The sequence below is a fragment of the Salmo salar genome, chromosome 14, assembly GCF_965601325.2.
Source record: "Salmo salar chromosome 14, fSalSal1, whole genome shotgun sequence".
Taxonomy (NCBI): Eukaryota; Metazoa; Chordata; class Actinopteri; order Salmoniformes; family Salmonidae; genus Salmo; species Salmo salar.
Genome location: NC_138304.1, coordinates 73831984 through 73855000, shown reverse-complemented (window position 1 = coordinate 73855000; position 23017 = coordinate 73831984). Strand labels below are relative to the sequence as shown.

Genomic DNA, 23017 nt, shown 5'->3' with positions numbered 1-23017 from the left:
GGATCTGGAGCACGGACCGCATCGCAGAGTGGGTGATGTGCCAGCGGGAGCAGCAGCTGCCAGTCACAGAGGAAAACCTGCTCCAGACAGCCACGCAGGCCTTGGAGGAGTCGCATGAGATCGGTGAGTTCTACGAGTGGGCTGTGGAGTTCATGCTCCGCCACAACCTCAGCCTGCAGGCCACCTGCTCGGCCAAGCACCCGTTGCCGCGCAACGTATACGAGAGCGTCCGCATCTTCACTCGCTTTGTCTGCAAGCAAGTCAAAGATGTCGGTTTCCGGCCACCCTCCATTGGATGCATCGACGAGCTCTCTGTTTTCGTGGACCTGGATAAGCTCAAGACGGACCCTGAGGCGTTTCAGTTGATCGGCACCGGGGAGCCCCTGATAGAGGTGGTCCTAGCGGGGCTGGCCAACGGGACCATGCTGCCCACAATGGTGTTCTTCAAAGGCAACCCTCCACACCTCCAGAAGGCCATTCCGGACTCTGTTTTCCTGGAGGCACGCCCTCAAGGCTTTACGGACGACGAGCGACTCCAGCTGTGGCTCTCTAAGGTGTGGCAGAAGCATGTGAACCCCCAGGCAGGGGGAAAAGGTCTGCTGATCATGGACACCCACCACGGCCACCTGGCTGACGACTTCCTGGCTGCCCTCAACAGCAGTAACACCCTGCCGGCGGTGATCCCCATCGGCTGCTCCTGCCGCCTGCAGCCCCTGGAGCTGTGCGTGGTGCCTGTTATGAAGGAGTTTCTACAGGCCCGCTGGTGTGAGATACACACCCAGAATGAAGGAGCTGTGACTCTGGGGCCAGGTGACCTGGCCCTACTGCTGGTGGAATGTCTAGGTGACCTGGTTTCATGCTTGGCAACGCAGCCCCAGATCTTCCAGCAGTCCTTCAGGATGGTCAGCACACCACCACAGGAGGAAGGAGATGAAGGCCCGGCAGAACTGGTGCAGAGCCTGACCGAGGCTCTGGTCATGCTTTCTCCAGCAAGGTCGAAGAGCGCTGAAGTGCTAATGAAGGTGGAGCCAGAGGACAAAGGGGTGAGCTCGGACATTACGTCGGCGTACACCTTGCCCTCGCCGCCACCCAACCCGCAAGCACTCAAACAAGTGTTTGAGAAGGACAGCGATCTGGAGTCTTTCCACGGTTTTGAAGAAACTGATTGTTAATCATTTGCGGACCGACACCTCAGAGACTACGGACTTGGATCTTTTGACACTTTCAAACCAAGGGAATTGTGACATTTGAAGCAGAGATGGGATAGCTCTGGAGACTGTACCGGACCCGTTAAACTGTGTGCACATGCTTGTTCCTTTCACTTGGGAAGGTGATGTAACTTTCAAATGTGTTTTTGTACATTTTCTATGACAAGCTACTGTGTCTTACGTGTAATCCGATCAGGTTCAACAATGACTAACACAACCTGTCTTATGCAATTAAAAACAGTCTCTTCCTGTCAACACTAGACTACAGGCTTTGTAAATAACTTGTACTCTAATTTCTTATCAGAATGACACTTTCTAGGAGGGAATGTTTGATATTCTATTAACTCACTTAAATGTATGAGTGGATGTAGAAAAGGTGCCAGAGCTGACATATCTTCCAATCTACTTTTCATTTATAAAGCTGTGATGGATTTAGCTAAAACAAACAGCCCATCCCTTATCAATTGTCCATTGTTTCAATTTACCGAAAGCAATGTAGCCATGTCTAATGAGAAATTACCTCAGACCAACCACGCCATTCACAGATCATGCCTTAGGATGGAATCCAAGAGATGGCAGTCTACCTCTCGGTTTGTCTTTTTTTATTTTCTTCACCTGAACGATTAACTATTTTTAAATATGAAATAAAGTGTTGGGTCTGCTTGGGGGGGGGGGGGGGGGTTCCTTTGTGGTATTAACAGCATATAGTCTGGAGTTCTGTATGGTTGAACCAAAAATGTGTTTAACCTGGAAGCAGACAAGCTTTGTTCTTGACACAGGGTCCTCTTACCCCTGATGTGGAAAAATCTGGGTATTACAGAAGTCCAAAGATGTAATTTCTTCCCATGAATGTTTGCCCTCAGCTCTGCTTGTGTGGACCTTTCCAATTACAGTATATTAATATAATCTCAACTTCACCAGATGTATTTTAAGCCTGACTGTCATTTAAGTTTAAATAACTCACCCATTCAGAAGTTTACAACATTTATTTTTCATATTACAAAAAGGGGGGGGGGGGACTAAATTTGTTACATAGCAGTCCTATCAAAGCGGTAACATTGTAGAATGTAATGGAACAGACCAATAGTGTGGCTTAACGTACAGTCCTTATCGTCCTCATTCAAACCCACTGCAAAAGAAAATGTACATTCTTATTACATTGTCATATTAAATATAACAGGCACATGCTGTGTGAAATATTCCACTAGTTGTTCAATTAAAATGCTATGATCAATTTAGGACAAAGAAATTAAAACTTTAAACAATTTCTCAAGTGATAATACAATGCCAACTTTATGGCCATTTGACACTTGACTGGACAGGCAAGACAAGTCGTGGCTGTAACTTACCTGACCATGTGGGCAATTTCCCAGTTGGTCTCACAGGACATGGGGCCAACAATCTCCACGCCTTCTTTTGTCACAATGGCAATTTCATGCTATAAATAGACAAACAGTAACGTCACAAGTAGCTACGAGACTGGTAGCTTCAAAATAGAAATATTGACAATGTGCTGTTGAAAATAACATTAAATTCAGGACAGTCCCCGAGACTTAACGACTCACCCTGTTGTAGGAGCGAGCGTCGCGGTAGTATAGCACCTTGAGGCAGCGCTCAATCAGAGCCCGGGCCTCATCCTTTGTAATCTCCACTTTGTTCTCTACCACCTCCCTCATCAGGGGCTGCATGGACACAAAGAATAACCTCACACTAAACAAACCCAGACATACTGCAAGGGTCTGTGTAGAACTTCAACTGTGGAACATCCATTTTTACATACAGTAGTCATTTTATGCAGAAGCATCGTGCAGTACAGATTACTTCCATTATATTCATACAATTTCTTGTCCCGGAAGGGGTTGCCACTATTTCAATATGAACTAGTGTAGCTCAGCTCTACAACTTGAAGGAATTACAACTTACAGCCAATCTTGCGAATAGAAACTGGCATCTTATCTTTCAATTGCTAAAGATAAATTATAAACTATGAAACATATAGAAGTTAATACTGGCGCCCAGTAGCAGTCCCCTCGTTTATTCTCTCACCTGGGCCAGGTAAGCGCCAAACCCTGTCGCCACTGTAGGTGCCTCATAGGCCACACCCAGCTTGTCCACATAGCCCAGGAAGCTAGAGAAAAATACAAGTTATTTTGTTGTCGCTAGCTACTATAATTATTTATAGCTGCATATCCCCAGTCAGTTTGATGTTAACATCAAGACCAGGGTAGGTGGTTTGTTAAAGGCAAAAACTAACCAGGGTCATGGTTAAAATAGCCTAACATGACAACGGGCACGCCCACATTTCTAAGCAAATTTAAGAGCTCCACCTCTTGGCATTAACTCTAAGGCCCCCCAAAAAATGACTTGTTAAAGATGCTGAAAACTCAGGCCACCTCTCGTCGTTGTAGAATCCACCGATGACCACAGTGTTCCACAGTGGGTTCATCTTGCTGCGGCGGTTGTACATTACCCGCGTCAACCAGGAGTGGATGGCTTTTGGGCTGTAGCTGTGGCCGTCACCAAGGAGCTCCTCATCGATCCTGGGACACAAACAGAGAGATCTGATCACTGGTGGTCCTCAGGGAGATAACCAAGCAAAGGAAATGATGCCAGAAACCATTCAAACAAAGCAGCCCCTCCAGAATGTTTCTCAGTCTCTTCCCCACCTTTAAGATATCTTTAATGCTTCTAGAAAAATTGCAGGACACAAGATCAGTTGGTGGAAGTCTGCATTACTACCACTGAACAATAACCCAGAGTCGTCTATTCCTTTATATCCCCAGTAGTCCAGAATGTTTTATCTTGTCTGAACGTATCCTTCCTTGCTAAATATTGTACTGACGTTTTAATAAAAAGTATTTCGAAGACGTAGAAACAGTGACTACATCTTACAATTTCACATTTCAGTGGTTGAATATCCATTAATATTTTTTGTCAGTTTCAACACTTGATGGCGATTGAAAGAAACTGTACTCCTTAAACTCCATATGTATCTGGAGGAACAAAAAAATGATCCATATTACAGAGACAAAAGACCTCAGGTGGAATAAGCCTCCCAAACTTCCAGGGGTATCATTGGTCATTTGCTCTGCATTCACTTGCTACTTGGCTAAATCCAGAAGCTTCCTTGTCAAGGCAAGCGAGCGTCATGTTGACTTACACATGTTCCTCTGAAACAACCTGAATTAAGATTTGGCCATATTATTTCTCTCCATTTGCGGAATCACACCCAACTCCAACCGGTACCTCCAATTGCACCATCCCTACGGTGAAGTGTGGTGACAGCATCATGCTGTGGGGATGTTTTTCGGCGGCAGGGACTGGGAGACTAGTCAGGATCAAGGGAAAGATGAACGGAGCAAAGTACAGAGAGATCCTTGATTTAAAAAAAACCTGCTCCAGAGCACTCAGGACCTCAGACTGGGGCTAAGTTTCACCTTCCAACAGGACAATGACCCTAAGCACACAGCCAAGACAATGCAGGAGTGACTTCGGGACAAGTCTCTGAATATCCTTGAGTGGCCCAGCCAGAGCCCGGACTTGAACCCGATCGAACATCTCTGGAGAGATCTGAAAATAGCTGTGCAGCATCGCTCCCCATCCAACTTGACAGAGTTGGATGGGGAGTGTAGGTAGCACAGGTGACCAGGAAGGGTTAGCACAGGTGACCAGGAAGGGTTAGCACAGGTGACCAGGAAGGGTTAGCACAGGTGACCAGGAAGGGTTAGCACAGGTGACCAGGAAGGGTTAGCACAGGTGACCAGGAAGGGTTAGCACAGGTGACCAGGAAGGGTTAGCACAGGTGACCAGGAAGGGTTAGCACAGGTGACCAGGAAGGGTTAGCACAGGTGACCAGGAAGGGTTAGCACAGGTGACCAGGAAGGGTTAGCACAGGTGACCAGGAAGGGTTAGCACAGGTGACCAGGAAGGGTTAGCACAGGTGACCAGGAAGGGTTAGCACAGGTGACCAGGAAGGGTTAGCACAGGTGATCAGGAAGGGTTAGCACAGGTGACCAGGAAGGGTTAGCACAGGTGACCAGGAAGGGTTAGCACAGGTGAGTTAGCACAGGTGACCAGGAAGGGTTAGCACAGGTGACCAGGAAGGGTTAGCACAGGTGACCAGAAAGGGTTAGCACAGGTGACCAGAAAGGGTTAGCACAGGTGACCAGAAAGGGTTAGCACAGGTGACCAGAAAGGGTTAGCACAGGTGACCAGAAAGGGTTAGCACAGGTGACCAGGAAGGGTTAGCACAGGTGAGAGAAGAGGGCATACAGTTCTTACGGTATCACAGATACAGCTTATAGAATGCATCTCTCTGCACCTTCTGTATAGGAATGTGTATTGGAGCCATTTATATTTCATATGTGCAATAAAATGGGAACTTCACCCAAAAAGATTAACGTTTGTAAAGCTGATTCTTGTGGATGTGTAATGGACGGCTCTCTCCTATGCCAGCACATATACTATGAACTACTCTATTTGCTGTGTATGTGCCTGCTTGTGTATTTGCTATATATGTGCCTTGGTCCATGATTGTGAATGGAAATATTCACCACGTATTGGACTCCCAAGTGGCACTACATCTCAGTGCTTGAGGCATCACTACAGACAATCTGGTTCGAATCCAGGCTGTATCGCAACCGGCCGTGATTGGGAGTCCCATAGGGTGGCGCACAATTGGCCCCAGCGTCGTCTGGGTTTGGCTAGTGATGGCCGTCATTGTAAATAAGAATTTGTTCTTAACTGACTTGTCTAGTTAAATAAAGGAATTTAAAAAAAAAAAGATTTAGGTTTCTGAAAGAAACCTTAAACTTACACCATCTGTTCGATGATCTGCTTCATGTACTGGTAGTCTGCGTAGTCGCCGGAGGCACCCAGGATGGTGCTGTCGTTCACTTTCATGAGTCGAGAGATGTTACGGAACCGCGCTAGGGAACCATAGGAGCCCAGCATATCAGCTGCGATTATGACGCCACCTGTAAACTTCACTCCCAGCACTGATGTTCCCGTCACCATGGGGTTTCTTGAGTTCAGGGTGGGAAGAATTAGAAAGTTTGTCACGAGTAAGTCATATTAGCTAACGTTACACTACAAATGCAATACAGAGGGATGCATGCTGAACTGCTGGACGTTCATTTAGACTCATGTATATATAACGAAACGGCCGGGAGTAGGACTCGTTAAATAATATGCTTCTATGATTCAACAGTATCCTTTATTGTGGTGAGTTTTGTTATCTAGCTAACTACCTCGCTGCCATGTCATACTAGCATTAGCTACCATAAGTACACTATGATTAGGTAGCCAACTAGCGAGGCATAGATGGGCAATTTATCATCAGCCAATTTGTTGGAAATAGAATAAGAAGTCCCGAAAGCATATGAAGTTTAGTTAGATACCTAGTTAGTGTTAGTAGCCCAGCTGGCGTAACTAACATAACTAGCTAGAGTAGCTACATCGGCTTGCTCCACCATGATGATGCAGCTTACCGAGGAAATCGAAAGCGTGAGGACATTATTAGGGATCTTTACTCAAATCACTCAAAATGATTTACTTACAGCGTGTGTTTGATAGGTCCGCATCCTGGGGTTAGACTACTGCCTGGAAATGAATAAAATTGTCCGGGTTTTGGTCCATTCTCCCAGAAATTGAGTTTCAACCCGCTTGGATCCATGTTGCGAATTTGCGGATGTGACGACAAAGCTTGTTTTGTGTTCTGCTGCAAAGAATATAGAATTGTGGGATACAGGAGGCAGACAATTTTAACTGAAGCACAAAATTACATCTCTTATTTCTAACCACATGTAAACGTTTACCAGTAGCATAATCAATACAACAAGAAACTCAACAATAGCTGTATTAATTTTATTATAAATGTTCGATGATTTAGTCCAAATGAAAGGAGTAGAAACAGAGTGGAGTTAAATTGTACTAGATGCTGATAGAAGGTCAGGTTTACGTATGGTGCGTTCGTAAATTCACTCTGGAGTGTCAGAATGCACTGAGAGTGTGGTCTGGGCGTTCGTAAATTCAGCGCATTTCGCTCTCGGAGCATTCCGAGCGCACATTAGACGCTCTGGCCATGGACTAGGGTTGATCCGAGCGTTTTGACCTCACAACAGCTGTCAAGCACCCAAGCTAAAGTTAGCTAGTTTGCTATCTACTTCCAGACATAAATGAGAGAACACCTCACTCTGACCATTTTTCTCGACCTAGCAGAGCTGGTTAGGCAGTGTTCATGTTATCCAGAGCGTTGGTGACTGTAACTGTGCAACAATTTAATTACGCTTTTTTTGCCGACGTTTACTGACACCAGCCATTTTCAACAGGTGTTGTGCGTTCGTAAATTCATCAGTGCGCTCTGGCACAAATAAGAATTTGTTCTTAACTGACTTGCCTAGTTAAAAGGAATACCTAGGATAGGATAAAGTAATCTTTCTACACCCCCCCCCCCCCCCCCCCCCTTAAAAGATTTAGATGCACTATTGTAAAGTGGTTGTTCCACTGGATATCATAAGGTGAATGCACCAATTTGTAAGTCGCTCTGGATAAGAGCGTCTGCTAAATGACTTAAATGTAAATGTAAATAAAGGTTAAACAAATAAACACTCAGTCGAGAGTGCTTTCAAAACGGATAGCCAGAATGAATTTACGAATGCACCCGTAGTAAACTGATTCTAGATCTGTGAATAGTGAAAATCCGCCCCAATAGGAAATAACATATTCCCATATGTGTAAACCAATCAAGTTTCGGTTACTGGGCAGAATATTCCCAGACGAGCCATCAGCTCAGTTACTGGGCAGACCAGTCATAACGCCGCCTATCAGAATAATCTTTAGCAAGAAAATAAAGCAATTGAACCAATAGAATTTAAGTTGCACTTGGTATCTGAGTAGAATTAGAACAATTCACCAATTGGAATTGACGTTTGCTTTGTAGTCAGGCAGACATAACATAGTTGTCCAATCACAAAAAAATCTGAAAGGGGATTTTTGCTGTAGCTTTGGCTCAGGTACTTTCTTTTTCTTTTATAAAATAATTACTTAAATAGGTTTTTATCATATATATCACAGAATAGTATGTGCAATTTAAACATTACTTTTATATATTGTTGAAAAAGTTTGAATTCTGTTACATTTCATATTTCTAAAGATGTTTCAATGCTTGCTAATGTTAGCATTTAAAGCTAGCCCAGCTAGCTAGCTATCAAGCTTAGCTAACGTTAGTCACTTGCTAAGATTAAATAACAGCATTCAGTGAATCTACAAGTGTTAAATGCCTGTCGAATCTGTTTTGTTATATGTGCATTTCAATTCCCATAAAACTGACAACCAGTGTGTGGCTAGCTAGCCACAGTGAATTGAAACATGTTGTGTCGATAAACACAAAAAGCGGGAAGTATGCAAATTGTAGAATAGCATATGCCGAGAAATGAAAAAGCCATTGTTAACGGTCTCAAATAATTAAAGTTGGTAGCTAGCTAAGAAGGCGAAACGAATAGCTTGCAACGCTAGTGAGAAAAAGACCCGTCATGGCTGGTAGTGTTACTTCAAAACCATGCCTCTTATAGTATTTCGGCACCGTGCGACTGTAGTGACAGCCTGGTGAGCCAGCATCACAGCGGCTGCACTCTGTCATTGCTCAATGCGCCATTGCATTATGCCTATCAAGCTTTATAATAATGAACACTTCTGTTTTAATTCTCCTACTTAATCGACCTATTGTCATGTTTTGGAAATGCAGACAGCATCGTGCATGTTTTACTCCCATTTGTTATTATTATTCCAGACACTGATAGTGCCGTAGTGGGAGTGTCCCTGGCTGTTCAATTGACTGATGTGTTTTCTATTTTGGTGAAAGCCTTGTAGCTGTTGCACGCTTCATTGTACTAGATCTAGGCTATACAGTACACACCAGACTTTATCATTTTTTTTTTCAAATAATAAGATGCAAATATTGATAGGACATTGAATATATTGACAGGAAAAAAATATTATATTTCACTTTTGCAGAATAATCCATTATTAATAATCCTGAATTAATCGTGAATAACGATGAGAGAGAAAGTTACAGAGGGTCATTGATCATAACCCCAGCCAAGACATGCTAACCTTTCCCCATTACCAATAACAGGAGAGGAGTACGATCTTTGACCCTTTGTAATTTTCTCACTCATCGTTATTCACTATTAATTCGGGATTATCCGTAATCATGGTAGCATCCACATTAGGTTAATGTAGAAGTGTTTAGAAACATATTCTATTCTTATTTACAATAAAGTGACTCCAAAATGACACTACATTATTTATCATTAATTTATATTGGGCACAAAATTATCTGAAACACAACCGAAACGAAGTATAAATGCATCCAACAAGTTTGTAGTCACAAGCTTGTAGTCATTGCTTGCTATGAATATGGGACAAAATACGAAACTTTTGACTACTTTATTTATAAGAATTTTTAGGCGTCTCAGTAATTTTGACCCCTACCTTTTTGAGAAAAAAAGTATTACTTGTTAAACAAAATCAAATCATATCAAATCAAAATATTTTAGTCACATACGCAGAATACAACAGGTGTAGACCTTACAGTGAAATGCTTACTTACAAGCCCATAGCCAACAATGCAGTTAAAAAAAAATACAGATAAGAAATAAAAGTAACAAGTAATTAAAGAAAAGTAACAAGTAATTAAATATCTTTCTCTGAGCAATTGTATTAGTATAAAATAATATAATTTCCCAATTTGTCTAAGCATACAATATAGCTCAGTATTTCAATGACTTATTTTATACAGTCATTATTGCTAATTTTTTTCAAGGGTGTCAATACTTTCGGCCCCCACTGTATATCTCTCTATTATGCGTGGGAATACTTTGGAATAGATTATTTTACCCATTGGTCAGAATATGCGGTTTTGATTGAACACCCTACTTCATTGCATTCCATTAAATCTTATAATTGAACCTGGCTGACAACTCCAGGGTGAAGGAAGTTTCTGATGAACTCCACCAATGGAGTGGAGCAGAGAACAGGCTTTGTGGAATTCAGCTCCGACTACATCGATTCGCCCAAGGTCAATACTTCAAAACATTTCAATTATGAAACGCTTACCTTGTACCTACGTTTGTCCTCTGTAATTGCGTGGCTTTCTTTGTTTGCTGAAATCCATACTTTTTCAATATACATCAATGAAAAACCACCGACTTGTTCCTTGTTGAGATTCAATTGGCACATGCACATTTGCACTGAGTTGCCATCTTAGAGCAACAGCAATGAGCAAACAGTCTGTGGTTGTATTTGACTAACATTTATTGAAAAAGTATGGATTTAAACTGTTGGGTTCTAACTTGAAATATCCTTATTCATGTTACCATATTAGAACTGGGTGTATGGAAATCTACGGAGTGAGAAAGGGGAATGCAAAAAAATTACATTCTATCAGAACATGTTATTGTTAAATCTCATGTATCCTTTGGAGAGGAGAAGGGCAACAGCCTGGTTTCAGTCACTGATAAGGTAGGACAGCCATGAGTTAGGGAGGAGTGAGGAATGTGGGCCGAGGTCAGGTCAGATGAAGTGAGAAGGAACAGTCTCCAATTGAGTTCCTGCCCAGCAACAGAGATGTATTGGCTATCCAGATGTGCAAGGAGGAGCCTCCACTTAGGAGGGTATAAATATGTGGGCCTGTGTAAACATGTCATTGTCTTTTCAGCTGTTTGACCCAATGGGTGAATAAACTTGGTTTGAGCTTTGACTGGTTGTCTGTTAGTTTTTCACTCTGTCAGAACCTAACAAAGCAAACAAAGAAAGGCACGCAACTACAGAGGATAAACATAGGTAAATGGAAGCGTTGCATAATATTTTTAACATTTTTTTATTGACCTTGAGCATGTTGTCGGAGCTGAATTCCACAAAGCATTGTCTCTGCTCCACTCCCTTGGTGGAATTTATCAGAAACTTCCTTCACCATGGAGTTGAGTTTAGTCATTGAACCCTGCCAACTCATATCAGTATGTATGATCCTCAGGTGTTACCTTCCTAAAGAGCTGCTATTGTCAGTTTCCATTTAGATTTAAATTGAATAAAATGAAGGTTTCTTCTTGTCATCTTTTTTTTATACCTTTATTTAACTAGGCAAGTTAGTTAAGAACAAATTCTTATTTTCAATGACGGCCTAGGAACAGTGGGTTAACTGCCTTGTTCAGGGGCAGAACGACAGATTTTTACCTTGTCAGGCCGGGGATTCAATCTTGCAACGCTCTAACCACTAGGCTACCTGCCGCCCTGGGCAGCATTGCTGTTCTTGGGCAGCTTATCAGATGAAAAATCACTAACATTGTGCATGTCCAATAACCAGCATTGTTGGATGTGGAGGGATATATTTTCCATTCTCAACTAAAACTAAAATGTACTTTTAAAATGTAAAATGACAGCCCCCAGCCAAATGCCATAGTGCTTTGAACAGTTTTATCACATTTACCCTCCTCTCCTAATTTCAGAGGCCTCAGGGTGTGTTTGCCACCGCTGTGTGAGCAAACAATGACGGAGGACAGGTTGAAGGCAGACCCCTCCAAGCGGGAGGGTCTGGACTCAGGAGAGGGAGACACCGAGCCAAGCCTGCTGCTGCAGAAACTAAAGAGCAACATCTCGTAAGTCCCACCCGTCTGTCCACACAGCCACTGCTTAAATTATCAAAATGGACAATAATGTATTGTGTCGTATCAGCACCCTCTCCAACATTACCTGCTATTTATCTCATACAGCTAATCCATCAGAAAGTCTGCAGAAATGTGTTTGTGTCTAACTGTAATTGTTGTTTCTTTTCGTAGTAAGAATATACAGGGAAAAGTGGATGTTATCCTGGTGAGTGCCGAGACATCTTTGGTATTGTATTGTGTATGAAGGTATTGTATTGTGTATGAATTTCCTTGTCTATGAATGGTTTAAGACCCAGATTCTCCTATGTCTCTCCTACCCACAGCAAGATGTGCAGCGCTTCTCTGACAACGACAAACTCTACCTTTACCTCCAGCTGCCTTCTGGCCCCAGTTCAGGAGAGAAAAGGTGAGCATCATTATCATCAGCAATCACTCTGGGTCTAGCACTCTATGATTGTCCTCCTGGTGGGACATATTTGTGGCTCTTCAGATGACTGAAGAGGCTGATGTATGACCCACAAATCCCACTAAAGAGCCCAGTGTATGTGGCGGTAGTGGTTGATAGTGGTTGATGTTTAGCCTCTCCTTTCGTTGTTGCCGCTTGTCCTCAGTGGCATGGTTGAGTTCTTTTTCATGTTGTGCAGCCCCACTGTGGATGGCCTTCCTCCATTTGTTTTATTTCCATTCAGTCTGTTAGAGATGCATTAGGTGTCATGCAATCAAGCATTGAAGCAGTGGTCCATCCATAGGGGGTGTACTGTACCTACCTACTGGTGGTTTAAGGTTTGTAGAGAAGGAGTTTTGATCTGGATGTTATTGTGTGCTTTTGAGATGCAAAGATTCTGCACAGGTCTGCGCAGATCAACAGATTTCAACAGACCATGCAGATCTATGTATCTCAAACATGCACACATCTCCAAATTCCACAAACTCTTTTTCTTAGTCTGGCAATGGCCCCGCTGCCACAACTTAGGCGGTGGTGTATTTCTGCATCGATGTCAGCTTTGGAGGACAGAACACTGCCAAGGTAAGGGAAGAGGTCCACGTTTTCAAGGGTGTTATTGTCAACATGTACACACAGAAACTCAAGGAGCATACAAAGCTCAATAAAGGTCAGCGATTTACTACATCTGTTTGACAACCAGTGACCCAGTCACATATTGACTTTTCCCCCAGTAACACTTAAAAATATTTATTAATGCTGTTATAAGTAGTTTATAAACTCTTAATTATTGAGTTAATAGTTTATCAATCGGTTAAAAACAGTTATGACACAATGATTGAAATAGTGTGATTGTTATTTTGGTGCATGTCAAAATGTGAGTGCACATTGATTATTATTATTGCCAGTTCCACAGTGTATGTTTGAGCTGGAATAAAACAGCAGTAACATGAACCGTGTGCTGGCTTTTCATCTTATTATTTGTTAACATTTTCTGGGGCTCAGCACCGTTTGAGAAATTTGGGATGTGAATATCTTCTTACAATTAAAAAAAAAATGTTCACCACCTTAACTATACTGAACAAAAATATAAAGGCAACATGTAAAGTGTTGGTCCCATGTTTCATGAGCTGAAATAAAAGATCCAAGAAATGTTCCATGTGCACAATGCCACAGATCTCTCAAGTTTTGAGGGAAGGTGCAATTGGCATGCTGACTGCAGGAATGTCCACCAGAGCTGTTGCTAGATAATTGAATGTTCATTTTATAAGCCGACTCCAACGTCGTTTTAGAGAATTTGGAAGTACGTCCAACCGGCCTCACAACCGCAGACCACGTGTAACCACGCCAGCCCAGGACCTCGTCTGAGACCAGCAACCCTGACGGCTGATAAAACTGTAAGGGTTTGCACAACCGAAGAATATTTGAACAAACTGTCAGAAACCATCTCAGGGAAGCTCATCTGCGTGCTCGTCGTCCTCACCAGGTTCTTGGCCTGACAGCAGTTCGGTGTCGTATCCGACTTCAGTGGACAAATGCACACTTTCAATGGTCACTGGCACGCTGGAGAAGTGTGCTCTTCACAGATGAATCCCGGTTTCAACTGTACCGGGCAGATGGCAGACAGCGTGTATGGTGCCGTGTGGGCGAGCGGTTAGCTGATGTCAAAGTTGTGAACAGCCGGCGGTGGGGTTATAGAATGGGCAGGCATAAGCTACAAACAACAAACATAACTGCATTTTATTGATGGCAATTTGGATGCACAGAGGATACCATGATGAGATCCTGAGGCCCATTGTCGTGCCATTCATCCACCGCCATCATGATAATGCACAGCCCCATGTCGCAAGGATCTGTACACAATTCCTGGAAGCTGAAAATGCTCCAATTCTTCCATGGCCTGCATACTCACCAGACATGTCACCTATTGAGCATGTTTGGGATGCTCTGGGTCGACGTGTACGACAGTGTGTTCCAGTTCCCGCCAATATCCAGCAACTTTGCACAGGCATTGAAAAGGAGTGCGTCAATATTCCACACGCCACAATCAACAGCCTGATTAACTCTATGTGAAGGAGATGTGTCGCGCTGCATGAGGCAAATGGTGGTCACACCAGATACTGACTGGTTTTCTCATCCACGCCCCTACCTTTTTTTTGAAGGTATTTGTGACCAACAGATGCATGTATGTATTCCCAGTCATGTGAAATCCATAGATTAGGACCTAATGAATTTATTTCAATTGACTGATTTCCTTATATGAACTTAACTCAGTAAAATCTATGAAATTGTTGCATGTTGCGTTTTATATTTTTGTTCAGTGGAGTTTCAAAATGTCTACATTGAACTGTCACTTTTTTCCTCCACAAGAAAAATTTACATTTTAGTCATTTAGCAGACGCTCTTATCCAGAGCGACTTACAGTAGTGAATGCATACATTTCATACATTATTATTTTTTTTTTCCCATACTGGTCCCCCGTGGGAATCGAACCCACAACCCTGGCGTTGCAAACACCATGCTCTACCAACTGAGCCACACATATTGTTTTAGCAGCAAAAGATGGCTGCTGAGATATACTGATAGCTTGGTTATGTTTGTCCTGAGCAGCAGCAGCAGCAGCAGCAGCAGTGACCCCAGTTCCTTCAACACAGCTGACCAGCTGCACACCTGCAACTGGATCCGCAGCCACCTGGAGGAGCACGTAGACACCTGCCTGCCCAAGCAAGACGTCTACGAGACTTACAAGTAAGTTATTGTAATGAGGCACAGCTGTAACAGTGAATTAGAAATGTACTTGTGAACCCAGACTACCTGGACATCAATAAGAAATACTTGTTTTTTGTTTTCCATTGCAAACGCTTTACTATGGTGTGCCCTAATAAAAACGACCCAGCTAATGTTATGATCTATTGTTCCGTAATGCCCCAGGAGATACTGTGAAAACCTACAGCACCGGCCTCTGAGTGCTGCCAACTTTGGGAAGATCATCCGTGACATTTTCCCCAACATCAAAGCCCGGAGGCTCGGTGGCAGGGGACAGTCCAAATATCCTTTTAGTCTGTCAGGAGGTTGTTTTGGGAGGCCCTTTAGGTATTTTACTTTTGCTTGCCACAACTGCATTGACACCTGCAAATGAAGTATTCAAGCGTCTCCCTAAGTGCTAGATGGAATTCAGGGATTCACCTATACTTCAATACATCCTATTTGCATCCTATTTTTATATTGTTGGACAATGTGGGAAATGTGGATAGAATGATGCCACCGAGTACAAAGGATCAAACAAGTATTACCATACCCTCTCCACTTATCAATAGGTAGCGGTTCCCCTTTCTGTTTACAGTTCATCCTTAACTCCTCCGCTGACACGTATTGTTATAGTGGAATCCGTAGGAAGACAGTGCTAAACATGCCACTGTTGCCAAACCTGGACCTGAAAAATGACCCAGTACGTATGACTAGTCAACTGCACTTCCTGTTTATATGATAGGACACAACCATTGCTTTTGCTATAGTTGTGTGCAAAAATGACTGTCAATGGTGATTAAGACTATTCTTCCATGTAGTCGGAGCTGACGGAGCTGGTGCAGACCTACAAGCAAGAGGTGACGGAGGCGGCTTGTGAGCTCATCTGTGATTGGGCCCAGAAGATCCTCAAACGTTCCTTTGACACAGTGGTCGAGATCGCCCGTTTTCTTGTGCAGGAGCACATCGTTAACCCACGCTGCAGCCAGGCTGAACTCGTCACTTCTGCCGCGATGGCAGGTGAGTCTCAGTGTCCTCATCTCCATCACACTGTGTTCAGTCATCTCCAATACCATCCGCAACCATCTCATGATTGGAATTTCTTGTAACCATCAGTCATTTTTCTTTGTGTCTCACAGGAGGACCTGCAAAGCCCCACAAGGTGATCAAGAAGAACCCAGTACCGTTAAAAGGAGGTGGGCCGGAGACAGAAGGGAGCAGCTCTGATGCTAAGGTAGCGCATCAACAATACCCTTTCAAAGTCTAAATGCAAAGTACAGAAACATACTTCTCGAAGTTGTAATAATAGTAGTAATAATGAGCCATATCTACTCATATCGACTTTATGTAACACAATGAAGTTGTTTCTCTCAGAGGGATAAAGAAGTTGGGGATCAGTCGTCGCCAGGGACACTGCAGTCCAGTGACAAGCCAACCAAAGGGGCGGAGTCAGTACGCCCGGGGGGTCGTGACCTGCAGGTGGAGGCTCTGATGAAGCACCTGCCCCGAATCCTGCCTCGCAGCTCCGTCCCGGAAAAGTCCCAAGGCGGCGCTCTCCCCGTCATGATCCTCCCCCACACCGTCAGCCTATCCTACCCCGAAAAATCCCCGCCGGTTACCATGGCGCCCGTGGCACCGACGTCGGTGGTGCAGAGGGCCCGTGCCGTGACCAAACGGGCCCTCGAGGCTCCGACTGCAACCAGCGGGGGCCCCGGGCCGGGAGGCATGCCGGCCAAACGGAAACGAGGACGACCCAGGAAGCCACGGCCAGAGGACACCACCTCTCCGCAACTGCCCCCTCCGTCCCTACCTTCGGTCAACCAAGCCCCCATCATGAAGTCCCTCACCGGAGGGGTGATCCAGAAAGCCTGCTCGTCCTCCTCCTCTTCCCAGGTGGTGGAGGTCGTGTTCCAGGACCAGCATGCCGTGGTGCTTGGCCAGCTACATTCGGTAGCGGACTCTGGCAACCCAGAGCACCGGGGTGTGGTGCTCGAGACTGACCCACGGTCCCTGCTGCTGCTGCCAGGGACCAGCCATGCAAACTGGGACATGGGCAGGGCCATGGTAGAGGTCATCCAGAGGGCACCGAGACCCCCCACCACCAAGAACAACAACAACTCCCAGTCTACGCCCCAGCACCGCCTGCCCCTGCCCACTTTGCTGGAGGATCGAGGTGAGGTGGAGATCACCCTCACCCCCATGGAGCCTTCGGATGATCTGCCGACCCCCACCTCCCAGGCTAGCTCGGAGGGCCGCCCCGCGCCTGATGACAGCGCTAAGGTTGAAAGACCCTAGCACTGGCCCTCCCAGTCCTGAATCTCACCCTCCTTGTCCCAGAGACTAGGGAGCTCTAAGGGGCTTTATACTACCCTCAGCGTGAGGATAACCACCCCTAATCCCCCAATCATCTTCTCCCAGGTAGCAAGCTTCATCTTGCTCCACACAGTCCCTCTCCCATCTTACCGATTGGTGGAAATCCGAGATTGGCAGCACAGAGAGCCAAGAAGGATTGATGAAGCCAAACTGCTACATACCCCTGTTGACCTTCCATTAGCCCTTGCATTTGACAATGTAAAAAGGGACGTTTATAACTCTTTGCTGTGACTCTAACTGCATGTTTTTCTTTGTAATTGGGAGCGAAGAGATAGAAAAGGCGTCTCCATACTCCTGAGATTGGATTTCTTGTAGTTCTGATGACGAGGAGGGGCTATTTACGGGTTCGGACCATTCGAGGTTCTAAGTGCTACTTTCCCTGAGAGGAACTCCCCTCAAAGCGTTCTTTTTTTATATCTTTGGTTGCGTTATGTTGATGTTTGTAGTTGTGCTTTCAAATAGACTTCCAGAGGAAAAGGCGTCCGCATGCTTCCCAGACTAAACATTTCGGAAGAGTTTGTGCATACATTATGATGACATTTTGTGACGTTTTTGTTCATTTTGGACTTCGGTAAGGATTTTTCGGCTGTTCGGACACACCCAAAACAATTCTAGAGGCAAGCCGAAGTCGGTAGCCGAAGTCGGTAGCCGAAGTCGGTAGCCGAAGTCTACGCCCGTTCGTCAGTGATTCTTCCAGTCGGGATTCTTCAATAAAGTCTTTGTTGTCATTTAATGAGAGACGACTAATTTTCATGCACATTATTTCATTGAGAAATACTGCAACAAACATCTTAGTTAGATGTAAAATTGCGCGACTAAGATCTTTGTAAAAACGTCTAAATTAATGACAGATTTGAGTTATCTTAGATTAATTTAGTCTATTTAGAGGAAGTTTATACTGGCTACGGCGTCTCAAAATGGACAAACAGTACTATTACTGCTTTTTTCTTGTTATTTTAAGGGAGTATGCAAGCTCACTCGTTGGGTTTGCCAAGCCAAGTTTGGCTGGGCGCCAGCCAAACTGAAGCATGCTGACGCCTTAAGGAGAAAGCATGACACTGCTGGTGGAACTACATTTAAATGATGCCCCTGTCAGGCATCGGAACTGGATCTGCGACTGTATTCTAAGACATTGTGTGACAAGATTGTGAGTTTGCCCCCCTTCCCCAAAACCCCTAAGGTGGAGTATGACGGAAAAGCGAGCACTTACATGGGCGTAATTCCAATATTACAGCACTTCCTGTTAGCGACATAGTGTAGATGACAAAACATTATAGACACCGTATAGGCAAGACTATGACAAACAGTCGTTTAGGTTTGCCTTTGTATTTTGAATTTAGAGCACCTCAGACGAAAGCATCAAAGCACAAACCTGCGAGCCTAGTGTAAAACCTTGAGCGTGGCAAAGAGACTTAATGGAATATTAGAGCTGATTTAGTAAATAATTTAGCCTGATGTAGGTTGCCAAGCCCTTTTTTATAAGTACCTGTATACACTAGTACTATAATATAATTTTCAGAATTTCAAACTGTCTGGCAGAGACAACTGTTGCTTAGCCACCATTGCCAAACTTTCAACCTCTGACTTTGCCTAGGGATGCATACATCTTATGTGCATTACATAGTAGTACATGATAATGTAAGATACTGATTCTATCCAAACCCAGCATATCATCCAAAGTATGATCAACCTGAAATAGGCTGGTTATGTGTTCTTTTTTTATACCTCCCATCCTTTGACAAGGGAAGATTTCAATTTGTAATCTCCAGCCTTAGCCCTTTTGGAATTAAATTGAAACAGATGTCAAGAATATTTGCACTGATATGAAGAAAGCAAAAAGGGAAGAGCCTGTTAGTTAATAATAGTAATGATTACTAGAAATTATAAACTGGGTGGTTCGTGCGCTGAATGCTGATTGGCTGAAAGCTGTGGTATATCAGACCGTATACCACGGGAATGACAAAACATTTATTTTTACTCTTCTAACTACGTTGGTAACCAGTTTATAATCGCAATAAGGCACATCGGGGGTTTATGTTTAAAAGCTGTATTTAGGCACTCCCCGTTGCGTCGTAACTAAGAACAGCCCTTAGCCCGTGGTATATTGGCCATACACCACATCCCCTCGGGCCTTATTTCTTAATTAAACAATGATTAAAAACATGATTGTTATGCTTGAGGTCGTTTTGGAACAAGCAATGTTAGCTTTATTTTTCAATGGAGTTGGTCAAATTTGACTGAATTGAGAATAAGCACAACAGAATTATACTTTATTATTAGTTTATGCCACGTTATTGTCCTTCTGTAAACTATGGGCTTATGAAAAGACAAACTGGATGTAAATTCATGGTGCATACATTTGGTGCTGTAATGATGATGACTCGAGATTGTCTACACACTACGCTATTTTCCCGGGAAAACAGGGATTCCCTATGTCTGTCTTCAAACCCTGTAGATTTTCTTCCCTGCCTGTATGTAGTACAGGGGTGACCAACCATAGACATACATGTGGCCAACCTTCTTGTAGGCAGGCTTTTGTCCCCGCCCTGTTCTTACACACGATTCTATTCTACTAATCAGCTAGCTGCTCATTATTAGCTAAATCAGTTGTGTTAAAGCAGAGCTAGAACGAAATCCTGCACACTTTGTAGCTCCCAGTGAGGAGGGTGTGCCGCCCCTGATCTAGTATATTCTATTGGTCTGTTAATTGTGTAATTACATGTGCGTAGTTATAGTTACTCACCTTATCCTCATTCATGACATTGGACTATGAGCTAGCAATGATCTCCCCGAGTTGTATTAGTCAATCGACAGATCAAGTTAATATCAGTAAAAGAGGTAGGTTTGAATGAAGACTACAGATTAACTGTAGGCCCACTTACATGGGTAACCTCTACCATAAATAAGTATATGTCCTTTAGTGTGCAGTGAAATGAGTATTGCAGTAAGTGAATGAGTGAGTGGGAGAACTTTCACTGTGGAGCCACGGTGCTCAAAAGAAACGGGTCAGAGAATCAAAGATAAGGATCGGGATACGGGTAGCAGTGCCTTGACCTTAACTGCCGGTTAAACCACATCATGACCGACCACAGTCAAGCTTTGCAGATGCTCTGTTGATGGTGGTAACACTCTAAACTAGCCTGGCTAGCTATGTAGGGGTTAAGTAGCTTCATAGCTTTGCTTTGCGGTTTGTTTGAGTTCATGCAAATAAAAAGATTGCAAATGAGTAATTTTGTTATTATTGTTGTTTTATCAAATCTGTGAAAACATTTTATCACATGTGCTTTTGTTGATATAAGTCTGTGAAGTTTCATTTATTGTACAGGTCACTTGAAGTGCAGTTTTAACATGAATGTCTTTGAATTTCAAAGACACTTACAGTTCAAAGAAACCTATCCATGCATGGTTTTATGTGACAGTGATTCTATTACTCTAAAATAAAAAATAAAAACACTGTTACTCCTAGCTTAGAAACATGTCAAAACATAAAATGTATTGACTAGGGGTTTAAAAATGGGATGTGTTATCTGTTTTAGTTTACATGTATAATCCCCCAGGTTGTGTTTTGCACTTTATTCATACCAGAAGATTAACTAATTTATAATTGGTGTGCACATAAAAAAACAATCCTGATTTGATAATTAAGTGTCACAGCTTACATGTTAGTAATTTTATACGTGTGACTCTGAATGCCCTTGTTTGAAATAGTTTCCGATTCTCTTTTTTGTAAATCATCGTCTCAGAGATTTTGTGACATTTACATCTATGCTTCCTTTAAAAAAACACAACTAAACAAAATGATGCCAACAACTAATGTGAATATATTTTCCTATGCTGACTGTAATAAATGTTGTTAAAGGTAACTGGAGAGATGTTACAGTAGATGTTGATCGTTTCTGTGTCATTTTTTTAACTCTTCTCTCAAAGTGGCAATCAGCAGTTGAAACAATAAGAAAGTGTCCTCTGTTTTGCTAAAAAGCTGAGGGATGGGGCTAGAGAAATGTAACCACTTCATAGACAGAGCTATGGATGCAAGGACTGACAATCCATGATATCACAATTATAGTTTTTGTCATGTTTTGAGGCTATATAGTGTACATTTACTTTGTTTACAAACATTGGGAGTAAAACAAGCTTATATTTTGGGTTCTGATGGGGTATGACAGTTGAACTAAGTTCATGAGGCATTTATAACCCACTGGGCACAAATTGGTTGAATCAATGCTGTTTCCATTTAATTTAAATTACGTTGAACCAACATGGAATAGACGTTGATTTGACGTCTGTGCCCAGTGGGAAGTTATATTCTTCCAAGAATTAATGGGTACGTATAATTAATTTATAAATCCAAAACTCGATGTACTGTAGGTACTGCAGATTGCCCCTTTAAAGACACACTCCAGCTATTGTTTTTCTTTTCCTGTTGAAAAACAATATCCCACATATAAAGACAGTAATGTACAAACAATTAAGGGTGAAAAAATATGTTTTGAGCAAAATAGTTACCTTTTTTTACACAAGCGTAAACTTCATTGAGTAGGCCATTCAATGAGTTGGTCTGACGGTGCCCTCTGATGTCATCGGCCTTCCCGGCTTGCTTGAGGAAAGCTAGAGAAGCAATAGAGAACATAAGAGGAAAGCCCCCCCCACTACCTATTGTGACTTTTGTTAGGTAAATCAGGTGATAAATTAGCTGAAAAGGAGACTGGAGTAGGACTTTAAGAAAGGGAGAGGGAGGGCCATTGAGGCAATAGAGCTGTTTAGGTTTATTTGTGTTTCATTTCTGCTTTGTTGTTTGTACTTATACATACAGTATATATAAACAAATATGTTCAAGAGGCCTTTGCTTTGAGCTCTTCCTAATCTCGGAACACATAATAAGATCTTCCAGACCAGATGCTATCACTGGAGAGTAAGGAGATTCTACAGTCATATGAGTCAAATCCAGTCAATTATTGGCAAGAGGTAAATCAATGATTGAATTGAAGTTTGCTCTGCCTGGCCACAGTGGCTAAGGGTCCCAAAATGTGTTTTTTCCCGCTGCCAAAGTATTTTCAGAATCGCAGCCCTGAATTATGAAAGGTATGTTATGTATTGTCTATTCATTTGCTTGTAGTTTGGGTAGTGTACCACAATGCACTTTCTGGTCCCAATGATCAACCAATTTACAGAAATTCACCCGTTTTACTGGTACCAGTTTTACTGTACCACAGTGCAGTAAAATGGAAATGAGGGTTCAGGCCAAGGACTGGTGTCTCTTCCCACATTGGCCACCGGGTGGCATACTATGCACAGACCAGTGGAGTCTGGTGGGAGGAGCTATAGGAGGGCGGGCTCTTTGTAATGGCTGGAATTTAATTAGTTGAACTGAGTCAAAAATGTGGTTTCCCTATCTTTGATGTGTTTGATACTGTTCCATTTATTCCAATCCAGCCATTACAATGAGCACATCCTCCTATAGCTCCTCCCACCAGACTCCACTGCCACGGACATATGCAAATTAACTCAGTGAGTGCACAAGACAAATATAAAATCTTACTGATACACAGAGAGAAGTCACACAACTCAGTTGGGAAGATTCCAAA

General features: G+C 43.1%; 3 protein-coding genes and 1 long non-coding RNA gene across 6 annotated transcripts in view; 2 read left to right on the top strand and 2 right to left on the bottom strand.

The window, feature by feature from the left end:
* LOC123726761 (pogo transposable element with ZNF domain) overlaps positions 1 to 1463 on the top strand; it is a 23163-nt gene extending 21700 nt beyond the window's left edge. Inside the window, exon 19 of the mRNA XM_045694706.2 lies at positions 1 to 1463. This exon is cut by the window's left edge and continues 458 nt beyond it. Within this exon, the coding sequence (XP_045550662.2) occupies positions 1 to 1172 (1172 nt within the window). The 3' untranslated portion in view covers positions 1173 to 1463.
* Positions 1464 to 2179: 716 nt separating this feature from the next.
* Positions 2180 to 6927, bottom strand: LOC106569904 (proteasome subunit beta type-4). Its single transcript, XM_014141626.3, has 7 exons — positions 6767 to 6927; positions 6025 to 6231; positions 3602 to 3748; positions 3255 to 3336; positions 2774 to 2890; positions 2558 to 2646; positions 2180 to 2337 (listed from the first exon to the last, which is right to left on the bottom strand). Exons 1-7 carry the CDS (start codon positions 6880 to 6882, stop codon positions 2325 to 2327), a joined length of 771 nt encoding a protein of 256 aa, XP_013997101.1. The 5' UTR covers positions 6883 to 6927; the 3' UTR covers positions 2180 to 2324.
* A 1220-nt stretch (positions 6928 to 8147) lies between these two features.
* LOC106569903 (DNA-binding protein RFX5) lies at positions 8148 to 21320 on the top strand. Of its 3 annotated transcripts, none has more exons than XM_014141623.3 (11): positions 8159 to 8221; positions 10196 to 10287; positions 11714 to 11863; positions 12044 to 12077; positions 12196 to 12278; positions 14925 to 15062; positions 15246 to 15362; positions 15684 to 15762; positions 15881 to 16079; positions 16199 to 16293; positions 16434 to 21320. In XM_014141623.3, exons 2-11 carry the CDS (start codon positions 10226 to 10228, stop codon positions 17352 to 17354), a joined length of 1878 nt encoding a protein of 625 aa, XP_013997098.1. In that variant the 5' UTR covers positions 8159 to 8221; positions 10196 to 10225; the 3' UTR covers positions 17355 to 21320. The 3 variants fall into 3 exon arrangements, with proteins under 3 accessions (XP_045550664.1, XP_013997098.1, XP_013997097.1); XM_014141622.3 differs by having other exon boundaries at positions 14922 to 15062; XM_045694708.2 differs by lacking the exon at positions 10196 to 10287 and having other exon boundaries at positions 8148 to 8221; positions 14922 to 15062.
* A 614-nt stretch (positions 21321 to 21934) lies between these two features.
* LOC123726762 (uncharacterized) overlaps positions 21935 to 23017 on the bottom strand; it is a 4907-nt gene continuing 3824 nt past the window's right edge. Inside the window, exon 2 of the long non-coding RNA XR_006758899.2 lies at positions 21935 to 22040. This is a non-coding gene — a long non-coding RNA (uncharacterized LOC123726762). The remainder of the gene's footprint in view (positions 22041 to 23017) is intronic.

Excerpts from the sequence above, each read along its gene's own strand:
- LOC106569904 (XM_014141626.3), bottom strand. The coding sequence starts at position 6,882 with ATGGATCCAAGCGGGTTGAAACTCAATTTCTGGGAGAATGGACCAAAA. Across the intron at positions 6,232-6,766 it reads GGACCTATCAAACACACGCT|AAACCCCATGGTGACGGGAA; the intron begins GTAAGTAAATCA and ends CCTGAACTCAAG. Across the intron at positions 2,647-2,773 it reads ACGCTCGCTCCTACAACAGG|CATGAAATTGCCATTGTGAC; the intron begins GTGAGTCGTTAA and ends GTCTATTTATAG.
- LOC106569903 (XM_014141622.3), top strand. The coding sequence starts at position 10,226 with ATGGAGTGGAGCAGAGAACAGGCTTTGTGGAATTCAGCTCCGACTACA. Across the intron at positions 10,288-11,713 it reads ACTACATCGATTCGCCCAAG|AGGCCTCAGGGTGTGTTTGC; the intron begins GTCAATACTTCA and ends TCCTAATTTCAG. Across the intron at positions 15,763-15,880 it reads TGGACCTGAAAAATGACCCA|TCGGAGCTGACGGAGCTGGT; the intron begins GTACGTATGACT and ends TCTTCCATGTAG.